The sequence below is a fragment of the Erigeron canadensis genome, chromosome 1, assembly GCF_010389155.1.
Source record: "Erigeron canadensis isolate Cc75 chromosome 1, C_canadensis_v1, whole genome shotgun sequence".
NCBI classification, from domain to species: Eukaryota; Viridiplantae; Streptophyta; class Magnoliopsida; order Asterales; family Asteraceae; genus Erigeron; species Erigeron canadensis.
The window spans coordinates 52,611,172-52,629,545 of NC_057761.1; the positions used below are offsets into that span (position 1 = coordinate 52,611,172).

Genomic DNA, 18,374 nt, shown 5'->3' on the forward strand with positions numbered 1-18,374 from the left:
TTGATTCTATGATGCAATAGATGTCTGTTGATATCTATTGAAGACTATTTGAAATCTATCGACCAACTATATACTCCAGCTGGTAGTTGTTGGTATTACAACGTGTGATTGAGTTGTTGGCAGGAGTGATGGGGATTGTGTTGTTGGATACCTATGATGACATTGATCAGTATTTGGATTGCATACAGGATGCTACATGTTTATATTTACACTATTGTCCAAACCTCATATATCATGCACAACAAATTCATTTGTATTCCTTTAAACCTACGAACTCACCAACATTATGTTGACATTTTCGAGCATTCATTTTCAGGTAATAACAATGCTTAAGGAGACTGAGTATAAGGACTTTAGGAAGACCAGTAAAGAGATCATTCATGGACTCCTAGATTGCATTTGAACATTCAATACTATTTGCCACTTCTTTTGCTATTTGAGGCGTGTTGCCTAGACTTATCCCGCTTGTAGGAATCACATTTATTTGGATTTCATTTAGTATAACTCTATTATAAATTCCATGTGCTATGTTATTTCTTTTCGTCATATCCTACGATTCCGCCTAAGGTGGGGTGTGACATTATGTGTTGAATGTTCTTCTTAACATTCAAAAAGTAAAACAGTTATATTCATTTGAAGGTGTTGCTGCGATTTTTAGAAATGGATTATCAACACCATGGTGGTTTTAATTTTTGTTTAATCTAATTGACTAATCCAGAAGAGGTAGAATGTGCCGTTCCAAAAGAGAAAGAAAAAGAAAATTATGATGTAGAATTTGGTTTAAGGGTGGGGTAGGTCTCGGACTCCGGGTGATTTACAATTACTTGAATTTATATGACTCAATTTTTTTGGGTTTTGCTAAACGAAACCCTAAGGATTTTTGTTAAAGTGTATTAATTAGTTGTATGTTTACCATAAAACCCATCTTATTTGTACTTACCGGCTATTGACAAAGAAGAAGGTATACACCAAGGTAGTTTTTATATTTAAAAGAGGATATTGTTTATTAAAAAAAAAATTTAAATTTGGAACATATATTCAAGGTGAAGTTAATATAATGTTAAGATTTATGAGTTTCGATGTTATCTTTTAACTAATTAAATCTATTTTTTACACTTAATTTATTTTATTTATTTGTTTTATTTTTGTATATTCATATAGTTTTGAAAACTTCCATATAATCATCATAAAAAAAAGGAAAAGAACTTTATGTAATGTTGAATAAAAAAGATGATGAAATATCATTAGGTATAGACGTGATTTTTTAGTTAAAGAGAAGATATCATTTTATTTAATGAGAATATCTTAGATTTCTACAATATATTTATTAATTAATTAATATATATATAAGTTCATTTTTTTTTCTAAATATATAGTTTATTTTTTAAAAAAATATGGAGTTGACAAATAAGATAAAATCCTATGTGACATTTTTTCAATATAGTTTTAGATTGCAAGAGGGCTTTAAAAAGTTTGGTTAACTATTTTTTTATAAGATTCATAGATAGATATATTTTTTTTTTCTTTATAAAGAAAAGAAAAGGGAGGACCATTCGTGTAATCTTTTGAATAAACCTGAAGGGAGGTTTCCGTTTCACACTTACTTACACTTTGACAGTACCACCCAAAATACTGTAGTTGTAAGTTACTTACAACTTGTAACTTCCCCCTTCCCCTTTCCCCCCCTTTTTTTTTCCGGATAGATTAGGGTTTTTTCTTAGATATATATATATATATATATATATATACATAGAGAGATGAATAAATTAGAATCAGTCGAAGCGAACGGAAACACATTCATAATTCTTGAAAAGAAGAAAAGAAAAGATGACAACGAAGATGCAAAAGAAAAGGATGGACAAGATGAGAAAAGCCATGGAGGTACGACTAATATCGACGCTCGTTGCAAAGTTTCCGGCCGATCAACAACCTCTTGAATCCACCGTTGTTGATGACGGCTCTCGTACACGTGTTTTCTGGACCCGCCAACAAACTTGTTCCGGTCAGTTACTCACACTTTCTATCATTCACTAATATTATATTCTTGTTATTATTATTATTATTATTATCAGGATAGGTATAAAAAAATTATGACTTACCTGATTCCCAGATACTATATAAATTTTAAAACTTTTTAGGTATAAATTTGTCACCACATTGCACAATTCCGTAATATTTCCCCTGATCGATCTCTGTAATTATTTATATACTAATTAAAAGATATAACATGAACCTATGTAACTATATATCTGACATGAGATATTTTATTTTTCTAAATATATATTTATTTTATTAAAATAAGTATTGGTTTGCTTTTTGCTTGTGTTTTCTTCTGTGATTCGTAAACCCTTTTACTAATAAGTGACAGTTAATAATCAATAGACATATTGGATTTTTTTTTTCCGTCTCTTGTGCTTTTAATTATAAGTATGCTTACACAAGACACTTTTACTAATCATCAACGTCTACGTCTAGATTATTTTTCTTATGTTCCACTAACTAAATAGTCGCACATCATCCAACTGTGTCTTGTTTCATAAACATGTCTTCTGTTTTATATGAGCACACCCAGACTGACCGATTTTCTTACAAGTTATTGATGATGATGCAGATGACGTTGCTGCTCTGAGGACGTCGAAGCTTCACCTAACGTTACAACGTGCGTTTACTCAGTTCCAATCGGCTCCTTTAAATGGGTTACTTCAGTTTTGGGCGCCCGCCGTTGATGAAACCGGACCATCGCATCTGCCGCTTTCCACTTCCCAACAACCTTTTTCCCTCGACGTTCTTGGCAACCCTCGTCTTGTCGAATACAGGCTCTTTTCTATCAACCACCGTCTTCAACATGATCCCCATGCCGCTGTGTTCCGCGACCCTTTTTCCGTGGCAGTCTTGAATCTCAGGACCTATGCTCACAAGGGACGTGGTCCTCATCCGCTTGTGGATAAAGCTATCGACTGTGGTCTTGATACTCTATTACTGCTCCCCGTTTTTTGTCTTTACCCTCCTGGATCATCTTGTATTGGTGTTGTTGAGTGTTGTATCAACACGTCTGACTTTCATACTGTGGTTCAAGCTTTACAAGACCTGGTACTTGCACTTAAGGTAATTGTTAGGTTCTCTCATCAATTATACCATGCTTTTTTGATCCACATAATCAAGCTCATCTACTTACTAGCTGCTTCTGCCTGATTCTGCAGCCGGTATTACTCACTACTTATCCTGTTCAACAAAGTCTGCCATGCGAGGTACAATCATTACCTATTGCTACTACGAAGATATCATTAATATGTCCCAATGTAATTTTATAACTCTCTCGTTTAATTCAAAACATGCACAGCCTACCCATGGCATCAATCTTGCCAAAGTTGAAATCGAAGAGGCATTGAAGATCGTTTGTGAATCACTTCATTTGAGTCTTGTTCAAGTTTGGATAGATCTCGATGCTGTCAATCAGGTGTCCTGCTCATCTCCTGGTTTTCATAATATGGAGCATGAGGATCATCCTGAACAACCTGCAGGACATTATGTGGTCAAGTTCTGTGGTTATGTTACCGGATGTAAACATCCCGACAATCCGTACCATGCTAAGCTGCTGGATTACTACCATACGTGCGACGTCCTCCCCTTTCGTAAGGGGAAAGGGCTTCCCGGAGAGACACTTCAAACTCACGAGCCACGCTTCTGCAAAGACTCTTCCCAACTCACAGTGAAGTGGATACCTGAAGTTCTCTGCCGCATGGCTAGATGTAGCTCTCTTGCCATATGCTTGAGGAGCACCCACACTGGAAAATGTGTTGATTATGTGTTTGAATTTTATGGCCTCAAAACCGAAGAAACCATATCACCTTGTTGGAGTCTCTATTCCTGACACTAAAGATGTGCTTGCCAAGCTTCAACTTTACTTCTGGTGCACAACTTGGTGATGAGTTACGTGTTCTGGATGTTGACAATTCTACCCCTGGTAGCAGTGAAACCTCGTCTTTCATGATTCTCCAAGGAAACCGGTTTTCACAAACACTTAAAGCATCCAATGAACAAGGTAATGTAATCATGAGCTTATTTACCGGTTGGTTCCCTACATAAGTTATCCAACTCTTCATTTGCATTATAACTCTAATGCAATGTTTGTAGGCGTGCCAGGGTTGCATAAACAAAAGCTTGCAAAGAGGAAGTTTAGCGACTTATACCAGGGCAAGGATCACTCTGACTCTGACTCGGACCCTATGGTCTGGAGCATAACAACAGAATGTGGAGGGACGTTCACATCAATTGACAGTTTGAGTACCTCTGACTCGGACCCTGCACGTTTTTTCCCGAAGACAAGTCTCACTGAGCTTCCATCCAAAGTGCTCGTGCTGCCATCAAGTGAATCCACGCATCTAGTTGACAAGTAAAGATCTCTGCTACCACTTTAGTTGCAATGTTTTGTTTTTAATTATTTGGAAAAGATTGTTGGTCTTGATATTTGCTGACTGCTGTTATGATGTATGCTGAGATCAATGATTTTCCTTGAAAATGTATAATCCATGTTACCGCAGATCATGGGAAGGGTAATTGCTTCTCGGAGTTAATAATTGTCACAGCTAATTGGTCGTAAAATGAATTTACTTTAAGTTCTTTGTGTTCCTCCATTGCCGTTCTCTGTTTTTTTCCATCTCACTGGTCAGCTTTATTATTATAATAGTTATATATATTACTTTTATAATAATAGGATTAGTAAGTTCTATTAAATTTTTTGATGTTGAATTATTTAACTAGCAAGCTGATACCAGAATACCAGATTAATCAAGGCCTACCATTTGTGTTGTTCTAAATTCCATCAACCGTTTTTTAGATTTGGATCTAGAAGTTAAACGCATGTATGTTGCTGTAAAGAAGTTGGAAATTTACGTAGAGTAGAAATTCCCTCTAATTTTTCTTATTATACGTGATCATTCAATAGTGTTACTGGAAAGACGGAGATAGTTAGCTACAAACAAACTGCCGCCAATGATCAGGGCACAATGAATGATGAACAACTGCTGAGGTTTGTTGAAAAGTTTCCAACACAACGACTTGGTAGCATTGTGTGTGATTTGGTTCCCTGTAGACGGATTTTTTGGAGCAAAACGAATCCTGTAAAAGATAAAGTCATTTACAGGGGGGCAATTCACGAAAAGATAAAGTCTGCGTTTTGTCGGGTTTATACACCTCGTATACATGGTTTGATTCAGTTTTGGGCACCCGTTGTTGATCATGAAACCAAATCATCATCTTCATCGAGCAGACTGCATGCACTTCTTTCAAGTTCCCATCAACCTTTTGCCCTTGAGGATCTGGACGATCCTTGTATATGTGAGTATAGGTTATTTTCTATCAACTATCAAATTGATGATGGTGGTCCCCATACCACTGCATTCCTGTCCCATTTTCCAGAGGTAGTTCAGGAGATCAGGACGTTGGACAAGGAGGGGCGGAGAAGTCCATTGGTGGATAAAGCTCTCTATTGTGATTTGACTTGCTTGATATTGCTCCCTATTTTTCACCATCTCCCTCGTAGTTCTGATTCTGATGAAAGGATTTCCAGATCTTGTGTTGGTGTCGTTGAGTGTTGTATCAAGCCGGGTGGTCATCTTCTAGTTCTCCCAAAGTTGATACTTGCACTTAAGGTACTTGTCAGTAAAATTCTATTCATGTTGTGCTAATGACTTTTCAATGAATTTAGGGTTGCTTACAGCTTATATGCTTTTTTTCATTGTGTGCAGGGGGTCGGTCTAACCACTTATCATGTTCAACAACGCCTGCGATACGAGGTAAATTAACAAGACAAAATCCTGTTTCTGCTTCTCTTTTTTTATATATATATATATATATATATATATTTTCTATATACTGTACCTAGTTCTACTACAAAGTGATTGGATATTATATGTATGTAATTACATATCCTTTTTAACTCTCATCGAACAATACACAGCCTTCCAATTGTCTTAATCATGTCAAAGATGAAATAGAAGCGGCATTGAAGATTGTTTGTGAATCACTGCATTTGAATCTTGCTCAAGTCTGGATTGGTGACGATAGTGTCAATAATCTGTGCTGCTACCCCTCTTCGCCTTTATCTCCTTTTCACAAAGAGACAAAAGAGGATGACACTCATCATCAAATGAAACAGCCAGGGACGTTTGTGGTCAAATTTTGCGGTTATCTTACCGACTGTATAAGTGGTGGTTCTGATTGTTTTGTAGACAATCATGAATACTATGATACCTGTGATGTGCTTCCCATGAAATTTGGGGAGGGGTTTGTTGGGAAGACTCTTCAAACTTATGAAGCACGCTTCTGCGAAGATCTTTTAAGCCACAAAGGGGAAAATAGGCTATCTGGAATACTCTGTCCCGTGATTACATGTAGCGGCCTTGCCTTATGCTTGAGGAGCACCCACACTGGACAAGCTGTTGATTATGGATTTGAATTCTTATGGTCCCAAAACCGAAACCATTCCATCTTGTTGGAGTCGCTCTTATTGACACTAAAGATGTGCTTGCCAAGCTTCAAGTTTGCTTCTGGTGCACAACTTGGTGATGAATTACAGGTACAGAATGTTGGCTCTGAAAGCTCGTCTTTCAAGGTTCTTCGAGGAAACAGATTTTCACAAACAGAACCCGTAATAATAGGTAAGTCAATTAGAATTATGCAATTGTGAAGGGAAATTATGGTTTCCATCTTTTATAATTCACATTGTGTATTATGCTTCCTTTCTTTGCATTAAACGTCAAATTTAATGTGGTTCCTTTTGTTGGTGTCTCAGAGTTGGCAAAGTTGGAAGATTTTGAGAGCGATAGTCAAACTGACTCTGAATCGGATGTGGACCCTGACACCGACTCTTTGGGCTGTAGTGACTCTTTGGGCTGTAGTGGCTCTGTATCCAAAGTGCATGAGCTGCCATCAAGTCTAGTCCTCCGCTTACTACCAGTTTATTTTTCAATGTTTTGTTCTTAATTAATTGCAAAAAGATTTATAATCAGGGTGGTGTGTGAACACCTTATAACCTTAGATATTGTCTGCCGATGGATCAGATTTTGATTGATATGGTTATATCGTCTAATCTATCGGTTTTAATATAATAATGATGCTTGGACAGAACAATTTTCCTTGAAAATGTATTGGTTTATGGTCGACAAACCCCGATTTTGTGAATCTCATGGGGTTTGGAATTGAAATCCTGAAAAGTATGTTTGATGGATAAATTGATATGGAGGATTGGATTTGTGATACTTGAGGACTAGACTTATGATGGGGACATCAATTAGGATAGATGAACATTGGAAATAGATAATCTCTAACCTTTGGGGTTAGACATTTCTTTGTCTATAGTCGACTTCTACTTGGTGTGCCAAAACACCCTTATTGTGAAACCCTTTGGTGTAGAGATACAAACTTTTGGTTAAAATGAGTAGACTCTCGGATAAAAGTATGATTGCTTATATACCTATCTCTGTATTTCATAAACTGGTTACAAACACTTGGATTAAAAACTCGCCCTAGCATTTCTCTTTTTAGAAAGCATCAACCGTCATTGCTAGTTTATCGTTCAAAGACCGACATGAAAAAAAACCAGTACCACCATCTAGCTAAAAAGCTATACAACGATTATCCTACGCAGATACTAAAACATATAAATACATCAATAAACAGGTGATCAATCAAATATGAACTAAATGAAGTTATAATCAAACAAGTTCTAAAAATATTCTTCAAAAAATTATAACATCCCTTGATGAAAGAAGATGTGTGATCACAGTACAAACACGAAATTGAATCATAGACCCGCTAAACTCAAAGATCCATTAAGACCCATGATGAATAATAACACAGAAATTTGGGGGGGAATAAAATTAGAGATTAAATTTAACTTAAAGCAGAAAACTTTGGAACATCTACAGGAAACTGATCAATCTCACTCATCCATGGGTTCTTCTCTTTTGTAGGATTAACAGTCTTTAACGCTTTCCAAACCGCACTGTTGCATTTGAAACCCGACCCAAAAGCTATTTGCCATGCTCTATCTCCTTTCTTGATCCGCCCTTTTGCTTCTGAATAAGCCAACTCATACCATGGTGAGCTGCTTGAAGTATTACCAAATCGGTTAAGTGTCATTCTTGATGGCTCCATATGCCAATCGGAAAGCTGTAAATTCTTCTCAATTTCATCAAGTACCGCTCGCCCACCAGCATGAATGCAAAAATGCTCAAAAGCCAACTTAAAGTCAGGAATGTAGGGCTTGATCTTCATTCTAAATAGCTTTTTACCAACTAAAGTTGCAAAGAATAACAGCTGTTCTGACATTGGTAACACGAGTGGGCCTAAAGTTGTGATGTTGGTTTTTAATGCATCACCAGCTACTCCCATTAAATCTTTCGACAATGCAACTCCAACTTTCCCGGCTGGATCTTCTGATTGAGTGACACATGAAAAGCACTTCTCATCTGCACCTTTGTGTGTTCTAACTGTGTGGACTAGTTGGTACTTTGACTTCCTTCGGTCAGAACTTTTGTTTGAGAGCAAGATCGCAGCACCACCCATTCTAAACAAGCAATTTGACACGAGCATCGATCTTTCATTCCCAAAATACCAATTCAATGTTATGTTTTCCATGCTCATTACCAATGCGTAAGAATTCGGGTTGACTTGAAGAAGATCCTTAGCAAGATCAATGGCAATTAAACCAGCGCTACAACCCATTCCACCAAGATTAAAGCTTAGAATGTTCCCTCTAAGTTTGTAATGATTAACAATCATGGAAGCTAGAGAAGGCGTTGGATTAAATAAACTACAATTCACCACTAAAATCCCAATATCTTTAGGTTTCACACCTGTTTTTGCCAAGAGTTCATCAATAGCACCAAACATCACAAGCTCAGCCTCTTTTCTTGCTTCTGCCATACACGGATTAGGAGGGATTCTAAGGACAGCTTCAGGCAAGTAAGTCGACTCACCAAGACCCGACCTTTCAAGAATCTTTCTTTGAAAATCAAGACTTTGGTCAGTAAACGACCCAGTTGCAGTCGACCTATCCATAAATATTTGTCGAGTACATTTCCGTTCTTCTTCAGGCTTATAACATGAAAAGTCCACTAGGTAAACAGGTCGAGGACGGGTCATGAAATAAAGGGTCGAGAAGAAGACCAAAAGGGTCGAACACACTACAACCGAAATGAGATTAAACCTCAGATGATCCCAAAGAACATAAACATCTTGAAGCGAAAAAGTTGATAAATGGGCAGCAAGAACAACAACAAGAGGTGATAAAAATAAGTACATTCCATGAGTTATAAGATAATGATATCCTAATTTTACATACTTAAGCTTAACAGATTTCTTGAAATCAGGAAGCTTTGAAGAAGATGATGATGACGAATAAGATTGTTTAATCAATGGTTTGACTTCTGTTACTTCACTCATTTTTCTCAAATCTTAATCAAAATTATACAATATATAAACAAATTATACAAAAATACCAAAAGATCAAAGCTTTTTCAAGAAAGAAAAGATGGTCCAAGATCTAAAATAAAGGGGAATGTTCCTGCAAAATGGGAAATCAAGATTTGATTTTTACGAGTAAATAATGAAAACCCAGAATTAAAATGTGAGAATGAATGAAACCCAGATGAGAAATCTTCTAACCTGAAGAAGATGTGCGGAGTGATCGATGGGATGGAAGCTGAAAGCCTGGTTTAGGGTATTTATTTATTTGAAATTTTGGGAATGAATATCAGAATCTTGGCTGTTTTGTGGTTGTCAAATTGAATTTTGAGAAATAGAATTTGGGTTGTGGGCTTGTGGCCTTCTGGGGGTGGAAATGAATTATTTTTGTAATTTATACCTATAACTTATTTAGAATTTAATTTAATTTTTTAATTGAAAAAGTAAAACCCTAAATAATAAGTGGAGATATAAGATTTTTACTTAACAAAATAGATTTGACAGCTCAAATCCATGATGATGAGAAAAATACAAGGTTCTTATCTATTGTGCTAGAGGCATCTTGGATAATTTCGAATTGTAAAGTGAGAATATTATGTGGATATGGCATATGGGGTGTTTGATTTTTGTTTTAAGACCATCATTATCATTATTATTCGTATTTGACAATAATTCAAAAGACTTGTGCTATGAAATGTCATATAGTTTAGTGTTAGTGTTGTGGAAAGTTGTTTTATTATGTTTCGAAACATTACGGAATAAAGATTATAACAAACTAGCATGGTGCCCGTGCGATGCGGCGGTGGCGACGACAATGCGGTGATCACGGGTGGCGGCGATGAATGGTGGCGGTGACGACTAATAGTGTAAGTTATTGATGTAAATCTAATTGATTATAATTAGTGTATATATTTCAAGAGTTAAGATACGTGTATTTATTTCATTAAAAGTATTTTTAGTATATTAGTAAAGGTAATTAAATTAGTAACTAAAGAATAAGGTGATTTAGAAAATAAGTAAGGGGTATTTCTGTCATGTCGCATAGAGTAACTTTCAACATTTCCAAAAATAAAAAAAACTATTTTTTTTATAATATCTTTATCTTTATATATAATAAAGGAAGATTGTTTTTTAAATTATTTTTGGAAATAAGTATGATATGTCATGTCTACAAATTTCTTCAAAATGTTTTTATCCATTTATGATGTCATATTTGATCAAAAAGCTTTTTAAAGATAAATACCCCATTAAATATTTTTAAATGTTTTATTTTATTTATGATGTCAACAAATTTATTCTTTTATTAGAAATAAAGTAAATTCTTTTTTATATAATATTATAAATGTCTTTTTATGTTTTATTAATGCAATAAGTACTAATATGTATAAATGTGTCATGTCTACAAATTTCTTTAAAATGTTTTTATCCATTTATGATGTCATATTTGATCAAAAAGCTTATTAAAAATAAATACCCCATTAAATATTTTTAAATGTTTTATTTTATTTTTGAGGCTTGATCTACGTTTTTCTTGGCTTCTATTGCGGGAATACGTGCCGATAAAACTTGTCGATGCTCCTAACGTGATATATCACCCTTCCGGTGAGTTCCGAAACCCCTTTTTGGGGTTTCCAGTCGTCGCCGGCCAGAATCGTTCACTTTTACGGCCAAAACCTTGTTTGGCTTTGCAGGGGTGTAGTTTGCTATGTTCTTACTTGTTCCTTCGGTTTTCCGGTGATCTCTTTTTGGGGTTTCCGATTTTCCGATTTGCTTCCTGTTGCTTCTTCATGTGCTCCTGCATGTTGCATCGGTTCTCCAGCGAACCCTTTTTTGGGTTTTCTGGTGAGCCCTTTGCTGCTGTTGCTCTGCTACTGTGGGATGTTTTCTGGCGAACCCTTTTTGGGTTTCCGGTTAGACTTCCTGCTTATATGTGTATATTTATTTATTTACATTGCCGGCTTTTTCCTTGGTAGTGTTACCGGTAGCGTTGCCGGATTTTTTCCTTGGCGGCGTTGCCGAATTTTGTTCCATTAAAGCAATAGGTAGCCGTAAAAAGTAGTTCGTAGCCGATGATGATATCGTTGAACAATTTTTTAGGTTGCCGGAAAAAAAGGGCGATGATGATACAAATGTTCGTAAAAATGGGACTCGGATAATCCGGGGCGTATCTTGGCGGGGTAAACCCGTCGGGTTAGCAGCCATGGCGTCTCCGACTTCCGAAATTTCCGACCCCCAAATTCCGAGCCCAAGTTATATTTTTTACAAAAAAGGGTCACTTTTTTTAGTTTTCCGGCAACTACATTTATAAATTCCAATGTCTTTTTTATGTTTTATTAATGCAATAAGTACTAATATATATAAATTTTTGTGTTAATCAATTTAATATCTCCAAGCCGAGTTATAATATATCAATAACAAAAATTATATACGCTTTTTAAGATTTTTTTTCTTTTAAAATTTTAGTTAAAAAGTCCGAGTTAAACCCGGGTTGATTAGCTAGTAGTATAGATAAAATGAAATTGAAATTGGTTGAAACTTAAGCTTTACCCAACCATAACTTCTATCTCACTTCTTTTTCAATGTCACATTAACATCACATCATATTTTTTTCTTATTTCATATCCGAAAAAATATTACTACCAAACATACTTTTTCTCAACTATTTTTTTTCTCCTTTTATTCTCCCATACAAATGGTACAATTCTTATGTTGCTCTCTTTTATTCTCTCTCTTTCCGTTTTTTTCCATTTTCTTGTGAGGAAAAGGCTAACCATTTTCATTAGGGCTGTAAACGGTTCGATTCGGTTAGCTGGAAATTTCAAACCGTTTTTCGAGTTTCGGTTCAGTTTGGTTAGTTAGAAATTTTTAACCGTTAATTCCGGTTACCCGAAAAAGTCGGTTAATTTCGGTTTTATTTTCGGTTAATCACTTATTAAAGTTATGTTAATATAAAATTTAAATTTTTCAACAATAATAGTTAATTTACATTGTGTTAATTAATTTTTTGATGTATAATACTTATTTAACTACATTAATATTTTTTTTATAAATAAATATACATTACATATAATTTTGAATTACTTTTTTTCTAGCGTTATTTTTATGCAATGCAAGTTTTTATTTAAGAGTATCAAAAGTTACTATTTAAAATGTATTCTATATGATATTACTAATATTTTTGATAAATATTTTAAACAAAGTTAACAACTTTTCTAAAAAGAGTATATATATAAGAAAATTAGTTGGAATATTTAAAATTAATTAGAGATTGTGAAATTTTTTTAGTAAAAGTGTTAATATTTAGACAATAAATATAAAAAATTAGCTAAATAGATATGTAAATATTGTATTCATGTAATACATATATGTGTAAATATACATATATATGATTATATGTAGATTTATATCAAAATTCGGTTCGGTTTGGTTAACCGCGGGTCATGAATATTGAAAATCGTAACCGAACCGTTACACATCGCTTTTTTTGTTTTCGGTTTTTTCGGGTATCGGTTTTTTCCGGTTTCGGTTTTTCTGGTTTCGGATTACACAGTTCAGACCGGTTTTTCGGTTTTCCGATTAATTTCTTACGCCCCTAATTTTTCATAAGAAAAACACCTCCAGAAAAAACATATACCAACCATGTTCTCAGAAAATGCCTCAAAAAATGTGAGAAAAAGTTGCGTTGGGAGTGGTCTTTGCAAAAGCCGGTTAAAATAAACACAATAGAAGCCAATGATTTTGTGATACAATAGTATATTAAACCTTTATGAATGAATATAATATGGTCAACACACGACTTGTATGGATGTCAAACATGTGCACCTAATGTTTTCTCCATATGCAAACACATGGAATGAGTTGTGGGCCGCCTCCATTTACCGGTCTTAATTCACGTTTTGTAGCATGGATAGAAATATCAAATATAATTCGCATCTGAAAGTCCTGTTTTGATATCCGAGTTGATCGTATCCAAACCCGATTACATATGTGTATATATGATGAATTTTCAATTGTTATATGAGTTGTTTGACTTGTTTCACAATTAATGTTTATCCATGGTTTATTATACCAGTGAATACACCTTGAATTAATGTTAGTAGTTTTCCTAAGTAATTAGTGTAAGTGTAAACAGTTGAAGATAACAAACAACAATGTAAAATTAATTTTGTTCTTTCATACAAGAGTAGCATAAGAATTAATAATACAAATGTTAATGTTGAAGACGAGGTATCATAAGGCGATTTTATATTTTAATCCATGTAGATACCAAGTTTGGGGATCTTCGATACCTGTTGAGAATGAGATGAGGATATAAACTCAATCCAAGTTTGAGATTGGGACATAGATGGAGATGGATGGACACCATAGAAGAAATCTCCGATGAAATTTGTTCGATTGCCATTTCTACGATTACACGATATATGCCCAAAGGACAACGTCGAAATACAACCAACTATGATTGAATGGTAATGTTATATAGTAATATACGAGATTGTGTGATAATGTAAGAAACTATGTCTTTTGTTCAAATAATATAAAATATGTAAAGACATTACATTATTCGAACAAAATAAAAATATAGGTCCATATTTTTATTTACCCATATAAAAAAGTGCTTACATTATTGAACAAAGTATTTAGTTTCTTGCATTATTTAAACAATCTCTGACATTGAAAAAATAATATAAGATTGTACGACACTTAAGTTTAGATGTGAAACTCTTCGCATACTAATTTTTTTATTTTTTTAAAATAATAAATGTTTAGCACTGATGAATTTTATAGATTAAAAATAAATATGTGAGTGTCACCTAAACTTAATTATTTAACAGCCTTATATAACCATTGTTATATTCTAATGTCTTTATATCTCTTTTCTGATTTTAAACAACTTTGAAATTTCAAAAAACTTCGTTTGTCAAATCCAAAAATTTCCATATGGAGAAGTGTGTAGAAAGACTTTGACATGTGTGGTGTTGTATTCCTTCACGCAATATAATTTATGATAAAAAAAAATGTAATGCATTTAAAATTACTATTAATATATATCTATTATCTTATATCTTACGGAGTATTTGCTATTTATCATGTCATGATATCCCAATTACTTATATTAAAATGACGAATAGAACATTCTAATAAATTTAACAATAGAAATTACCCTTTTCCCTCATTTTTGTAAACAAGTTACTCCTAGTTAAAAAAAAAAAAAACTTAAAAATAAAGTAGATAACAAATGATCAATTTTGTATGAGAGTGACACTTTACATTAACAATTGGGCCAATAGATAAACAAAATTTGCTCCAAAATGCAGTTGTTGTTATTGATGCTAAATCTAAAATCCAAATTTGTTAAGTATGATGACATTTGGTTTATCTTCTCCATCATCATCATCTTCAACAACACCACTCTTCTGCAAATCATTGAATCACAACAAAACCAACAAATTATCAACTCCCCGCTTCACTGTTTCTGCTGCCGCCTCCTCCTCTGATGTTCCTGATTTTCTTTCCGTTAATTGGTACCCACTTTTATTACTATCAAACTTCCTTATATATACATATATATGTTGAATGATATAATATTATATATTCTGAGTCTGATTCTCATTTTGGGTGTCCTTAGGTTTACAACTTTAAGCTAGTTTATGTTATGTTACTTGATATAATATAATATAATGACATGTAAAGATAATCTACTTTCACAAATGTTCCCTTTTATGATAATGAAAAATGTTTTTTTTTAACTTATTGATGCTGTGTGTTGCATGGAAATTGTAACTCTTGTGACAATTTGATGACCTTCTAAGAATTTGAACCGAAAAGAAAACCGACTTTGTGAAAGTAGGTTTCTACATATCATTTTATAGGGTAAAAGTTCTTATAAATTCGTTTCACCGATTAGAGTGACATAAGGCGTTGTCCATTTGCAGTGGTTAGTTTCTGATTAATTTACCCAAATTGAAGATTAGCTCATAACATAAAATGCTTTTTCTTTATGTTAACTGTAATAAAAAGCGTCCAACTTTATATGTACCAAACTATATTGGTTAAAGTGGAGGTGTGAGAAGATCATCGATTCATTGCCTTTTGTGTCGTTAAGTATATTAGGAAAAGGATTATTGTGATCTTTGATCTAATTTTGTTACCATCACATTATATGTTTGATGTTTAATTTGTGTTTGGATGTGGATTATGTGAAGATTAGAAATAAAGGAATTTGTGATTTATTTTGTGCTGAATAGTATAAACAACTTTGGTTATAGGTATGTAGATAGATGTTACGCGTATGTGATTCCCCTATTCACATAAAAGAATCAACTTTACATACTTTTCTTCTATCGCTTTTGAAAAAGTGAAATCCACTTCTTTAACGATCACGGTTAATATGCTGAAACCAACGGGGTCTTTTGGATTGCGTTTGGAAAAAGATTTTGTGGTGTGTGTAAGCAACCAAATGTTATCAAGTTTTTTTTAAAAATATTTTGCCTTATGCCATTTTTGATTATTTACATTTTAAGGATACCATAGTTTGATGATCTCCTTCTATATACAATCCCAATCCCAAACACTATCTAACTATCAGTGTTGTTAACCCAAAAAGCATTATAGCTGCACCAATCACTGTTTTATACTAATCATGAAAGTACATGTGAAACCTCATGGCATTACCACATCTTTGTCCTCAAGATTTTATTCTTTCAAAGTGCTGCACTTATATTGTTAATGTACCATTGTAGCTGTAATGTTAGTATCCAATTTCTAGAATTCTGGCTACAACTTTGATGTGTTCATTTGTAGTTATTGAAATTTGCAGGCTTCAATCCCGCAGGAAGCGACCCTTTGGCCCAAGATTAAGTGTAACTTTCTTGTTAAATAGCTAAGCGCTGAGTCTAACTGTTGTTTAAGGCAATGTTTTGATTCACTCAAATCTCTGGATGTAGTATAATGCAGAAGAATGTGTCCAATACCAACTTGATGCATTAATGTTCAATGACCAACCACGCCCAGATTATGGTGTTGAAGTCATGTATAGGGTACTTCCTATATTTTTAAGGCAGATAGTTCCTATTTTTTCTAACAGTGGGTTGTCTTTTTGATCTTTATCTTGAATTTCAGTTTGCGGGATTTGATCCTTTTGAGAGGTCTCTATATTTTGGGCCTTCTTTTGATTTGGGACAGGTAGTAACTGATATGCACCTTAGTGTGGTTGCATCAAACAGAAATTATGAGTCAAGATCTTTTTCTTTGCAGTTTGAGCGGTTTAGACGGCTTTTCCACCATTCATCATACCGCGTTTTACTAAATCACAAGGAGAGAAAGATCTTAAGCACTTTAAATGTTGAGGAGGTAAGATATCTTTTTTCAGTTATAATTAACCATGTGTTCCTCGTACTTCATAGAAGTTTTTGTTCTGTCCTAAAGTCTATTTTTCTTGACTGTACTTTAGAATCGCTACAAACAAAGGGTTTGGATACGAGGAGCTCGACCTGAAGAAGAAGAAACATTTCAGTTTACCATGGTTCAGGTATGTTGCCGCTTTCTCCATTTTGATTGATGACTTGTTTGTGTTTTGCGAACTAATGATGATCAAACACATGTAATACTCCTTAGTAAGAAAAATTTTGAGAAAATTGGTGGACATCATGTTTTAAATAATGTTATTTATCGCTAATGGAAAAAACCTTTCAAAAAATTGTTTATGGACAAATTGGTGAACTAGAGGATGACTTTTTATAAGAAAAAAAAGTTTCATTTTCTGAAAATCGAACTCGTTCTAATTTCTCTTGTTAGTTGTTAAGTATTATGTCTACTGCGTAGTGTTTGATATCTTCGTGCCATTAACTTAACATGCTTACTAGGCTAAAAAGCTTAAAAGAGGTAAGTTTAAGAGTTTACCTTGTATGACAATGCAATGCTGATGCGTGCAAATGTGTCTGGCCTTGTATGTTGGCCCTAATTAGAACACTTTTAGTAAGAATAATTTGAATGATGGTTTTGGCAGAGAATTGGTGGGTTTTGGGATGGTTACTGGCTTACAGAATCTCTTCTTCATGACGGAGATGGCTTTTCCGGCGGGGTGGCATACTGAACAACCATGAGATAAGGTGTTGGACCTCTGTGAATAACTACACCAAAACATCACTAAAAAAGCATATGTAAATAATGTACATATATATTGTCGTGTATACCAATAAGGCCATCATTGATCCATTTGTATCTGATAGTGTAAGTGCATCTTATAGTCTACCACATTGCTAAGCTTCTTAAAATATTAATGAAACAAGTTTGAATTGACCCGCCTGTTTAAATTGCTACATTTTGTTGTTTGTTATCCAAATATTGCAAAGATTTTCTACTGTGGAGGTATAAGTCTCATTGAAGACATTTAAGAATTACTTGAGCAAATATTTGAGTTTCATCTATTTCTGGATGAATTTCAACAGTATTGGTATCAATGGAAGACACTCTGGTCTTATAAATGTTTGAGTTTCAAAATTTTTATTCGGTTTGGTGTCTTCTATTAAGCTAAGAGCATTCCTTGGTTTACATTCTTGCCTTTTGAGTTTGTATACTGAATCCTTCATCTTGTCAAACTATTTGAAGACATTTGAAGACATTGTCAAACTAAAATTTGACCCATTTTATAAGGGTTTTTTTTTTCTTTGTTGTTTTTGGGTTTTTTTGGGGGGTACTTGTGTATGTTTGTTTGTCTGTCGGTGGGTAAGTACTAAGTAGTAACAACTAAAAGTAGGTAAACACATTCCTAAAAAATTTAGGCAGTAAGTCGATAAATAGAGCCTTACAATGGAAGAACCAGCACCCTTATTATGTTGAATCACTTGACTTTACCAACCCTTTTGAGGCAACTAAAACTAATGTGTCAACTCTCAGTGAGAAACATG

General features: G+C 34.1%; 4 protein-coding genes across 5 annotated transcripts; 3 read left to right on the forward strand and 1 right to left on the reverse strand.

Annotated features, from left to right (window-relative positions):
- Positions 1-1,734: 1,734 nt before the first annotated feature.
- LOC122585888 (protein NLP7-like) lies at positions 1,735-3,871 on the forward strand. The gene is made up of 4 exons (XM_043758004.1): positions 1,735-2,002; positions 2,612-3,105; positions 3,201-3,248; positions 3,341-3,871. The coding sequence occupies exons 1-4, from the start codon at positions 1,828-1,830 to the stop codon at positions 3,869-3,871; spliced, it is 1,248 nt and encodes a 415-aa protein (XP_043613939.1). The 5' UTR covers positions 1,735-1,827.
- LOC122585887 (protein NLP6-like) lies at positions 3,788-7,354 on the forward strand. 2 transcript variants are annotated; one of them, XM_043758002.1, is made up of 6 exons: positions 3,788-4,042; positions 4,135-4,393; positions 4,946-5,651; positions 5,748-5,795; positions 5,960-6,659; positions 6,794-7,354. In XM_043758002.1, the coding sequence occupies exons 1-6, from the start codon at positions 3,880-3,882 to the stop codon at positions 6,982-6,984; spliced, it is 2,067 nt and encodes a 688-aa protein (XP_043613937.1). In that variant the 5' UTR covers positions 3,788-3,879; the 3' UTR covers positions 6,985-7,354. The 2 variants fall into 2 exon arrangements, with proteins under 2 accessions (XP_043613937.1, XP_043613938.1); XM_043758003.1 differs by having other exon boundaries at positions 4,144-4,393.
- Positions 7,355-7,695: 341 nt separating this feature from the next.
- On the reverse strand, positions 7,696-9,837 carry LOC122603289 (3-ketoacyl-CoA synthase 11-like). The gene is made up of 2 exons (XM_043775961.1): positions 9,670-9,837; positions 7,696-9,568 (listed from the first exon to the last, which is right to left on the reverse strand). The coding sequence occupies exon 2, from the start codon at positions 9,445-9,447 to the stop codon at positions 7,894-7,896; it is 1,554 nt and encodes a 517-aa protein (XP_043631896.1). The 5' UTR covers positions 9,448-9,568; positions 9,670-9,837; the 3' UTR covers positions 7,696-7,893.
- A 4,948-nt stretch (positions 9,838-14,785) lies between these two features.
- Positions 14,786-17,766, forward strand: LOC122583435. Its single transcript, XM_043755838.1, has 7 exons — positions 14,786-14,990; positions 16,286-16,328; positions 16,413-16,505; positions 16,588-16,650; positions 16,723-16,818; positions 16,919-16,996; positions 17,474-17,766. The coding sequence occupies exons 1-7, from the start codon at positions 14,827-14,829 to the stop codon at positions 17,558-17,560; spliced, it is 624 nt and encodes a 207-aa protein (XP_043611773.1). The 5' UTR covers positions 14,786-14,826; the 3' UTR covers positions 17,561-17,766.
- The last annotated feature ends 608 nt before the right edge of the window (positions 17,767-18,374 follow it).

Excerpts from the sequence above, each read along its gene's own strand:
- LOC122585888 (XM_043758004.1), top strand. The coding sequence starts at position 1,828 with ATGACAACGAAGATGCAAAAGAAAAGGATGGACAAGATGAGAAAAGCC. Across the intron at positions 2,003-2,611 it reads CCGCCAACAAACTTGTTCCG|ATGACGTTGCTGCTCTGAGG; the intron begins GTCAGTTACTCA and ends ATGATGATGCAG. Across the intron at positions 3,106-3,200 it reads ACCTGGTACTTGCACTTAAG|CCGGTATTACTCACTACTTA; the intron begins GTAATTGTTAGG and ends CTGATTCTGCAG.
- LOC122585887 (XM_043758002.1), top strand. The coding sequence starts at position 3,880 with ATGTGCTTGCCAAGCTTCAACTTTACTTCTGGTGCACAACTTGGTGAT. Across the intron at positions 4,394-4,945 it reads TCCACGCATCTAGTTGACAA|TGTTACTGGAAAGACGGAGA; the intron begins GTAAAGATCTCT and ends ATCATTCAATAG. Across the intron at positions 6,660-6,793 it reads AACAGAACCCGTAATAATAG|AGTTGGCAAAGTTGGAAGAT; the intron begins GTAAGTCAATTA and ends TTGGTGTCTCAG.
- LOC122603289 (XM_043775961.1), bottom strand. The coding sequence starts at position 9,447 with ATGAGTGAAGTAACAGAAGTCAAACCATTGATTAAACAATCTTATTCG.
- LOC122583435 (XM_043755838.1), top strand. The coding sequence starts at position 14,827 with ATGATGACATTTGGTTTATCTTCTCCATCATCATCATCTTCAACAACA. Across the intron at positions 14,991-16,285 it reads GATTTTCTTTCCGTTAATTG|GCTTCAATCCCGCAGGAAGC; the intron begins GTACCCACTTTT and ends TGAAATTTGCAG. Across the intron at positions 16,819-16,918 it reads GCACTTTAAATGTTGAGGAG|AATCGCTACAAACAAAGGGT; the intron begins GTAAGATATCTT and ends ACTGTACTTTAG.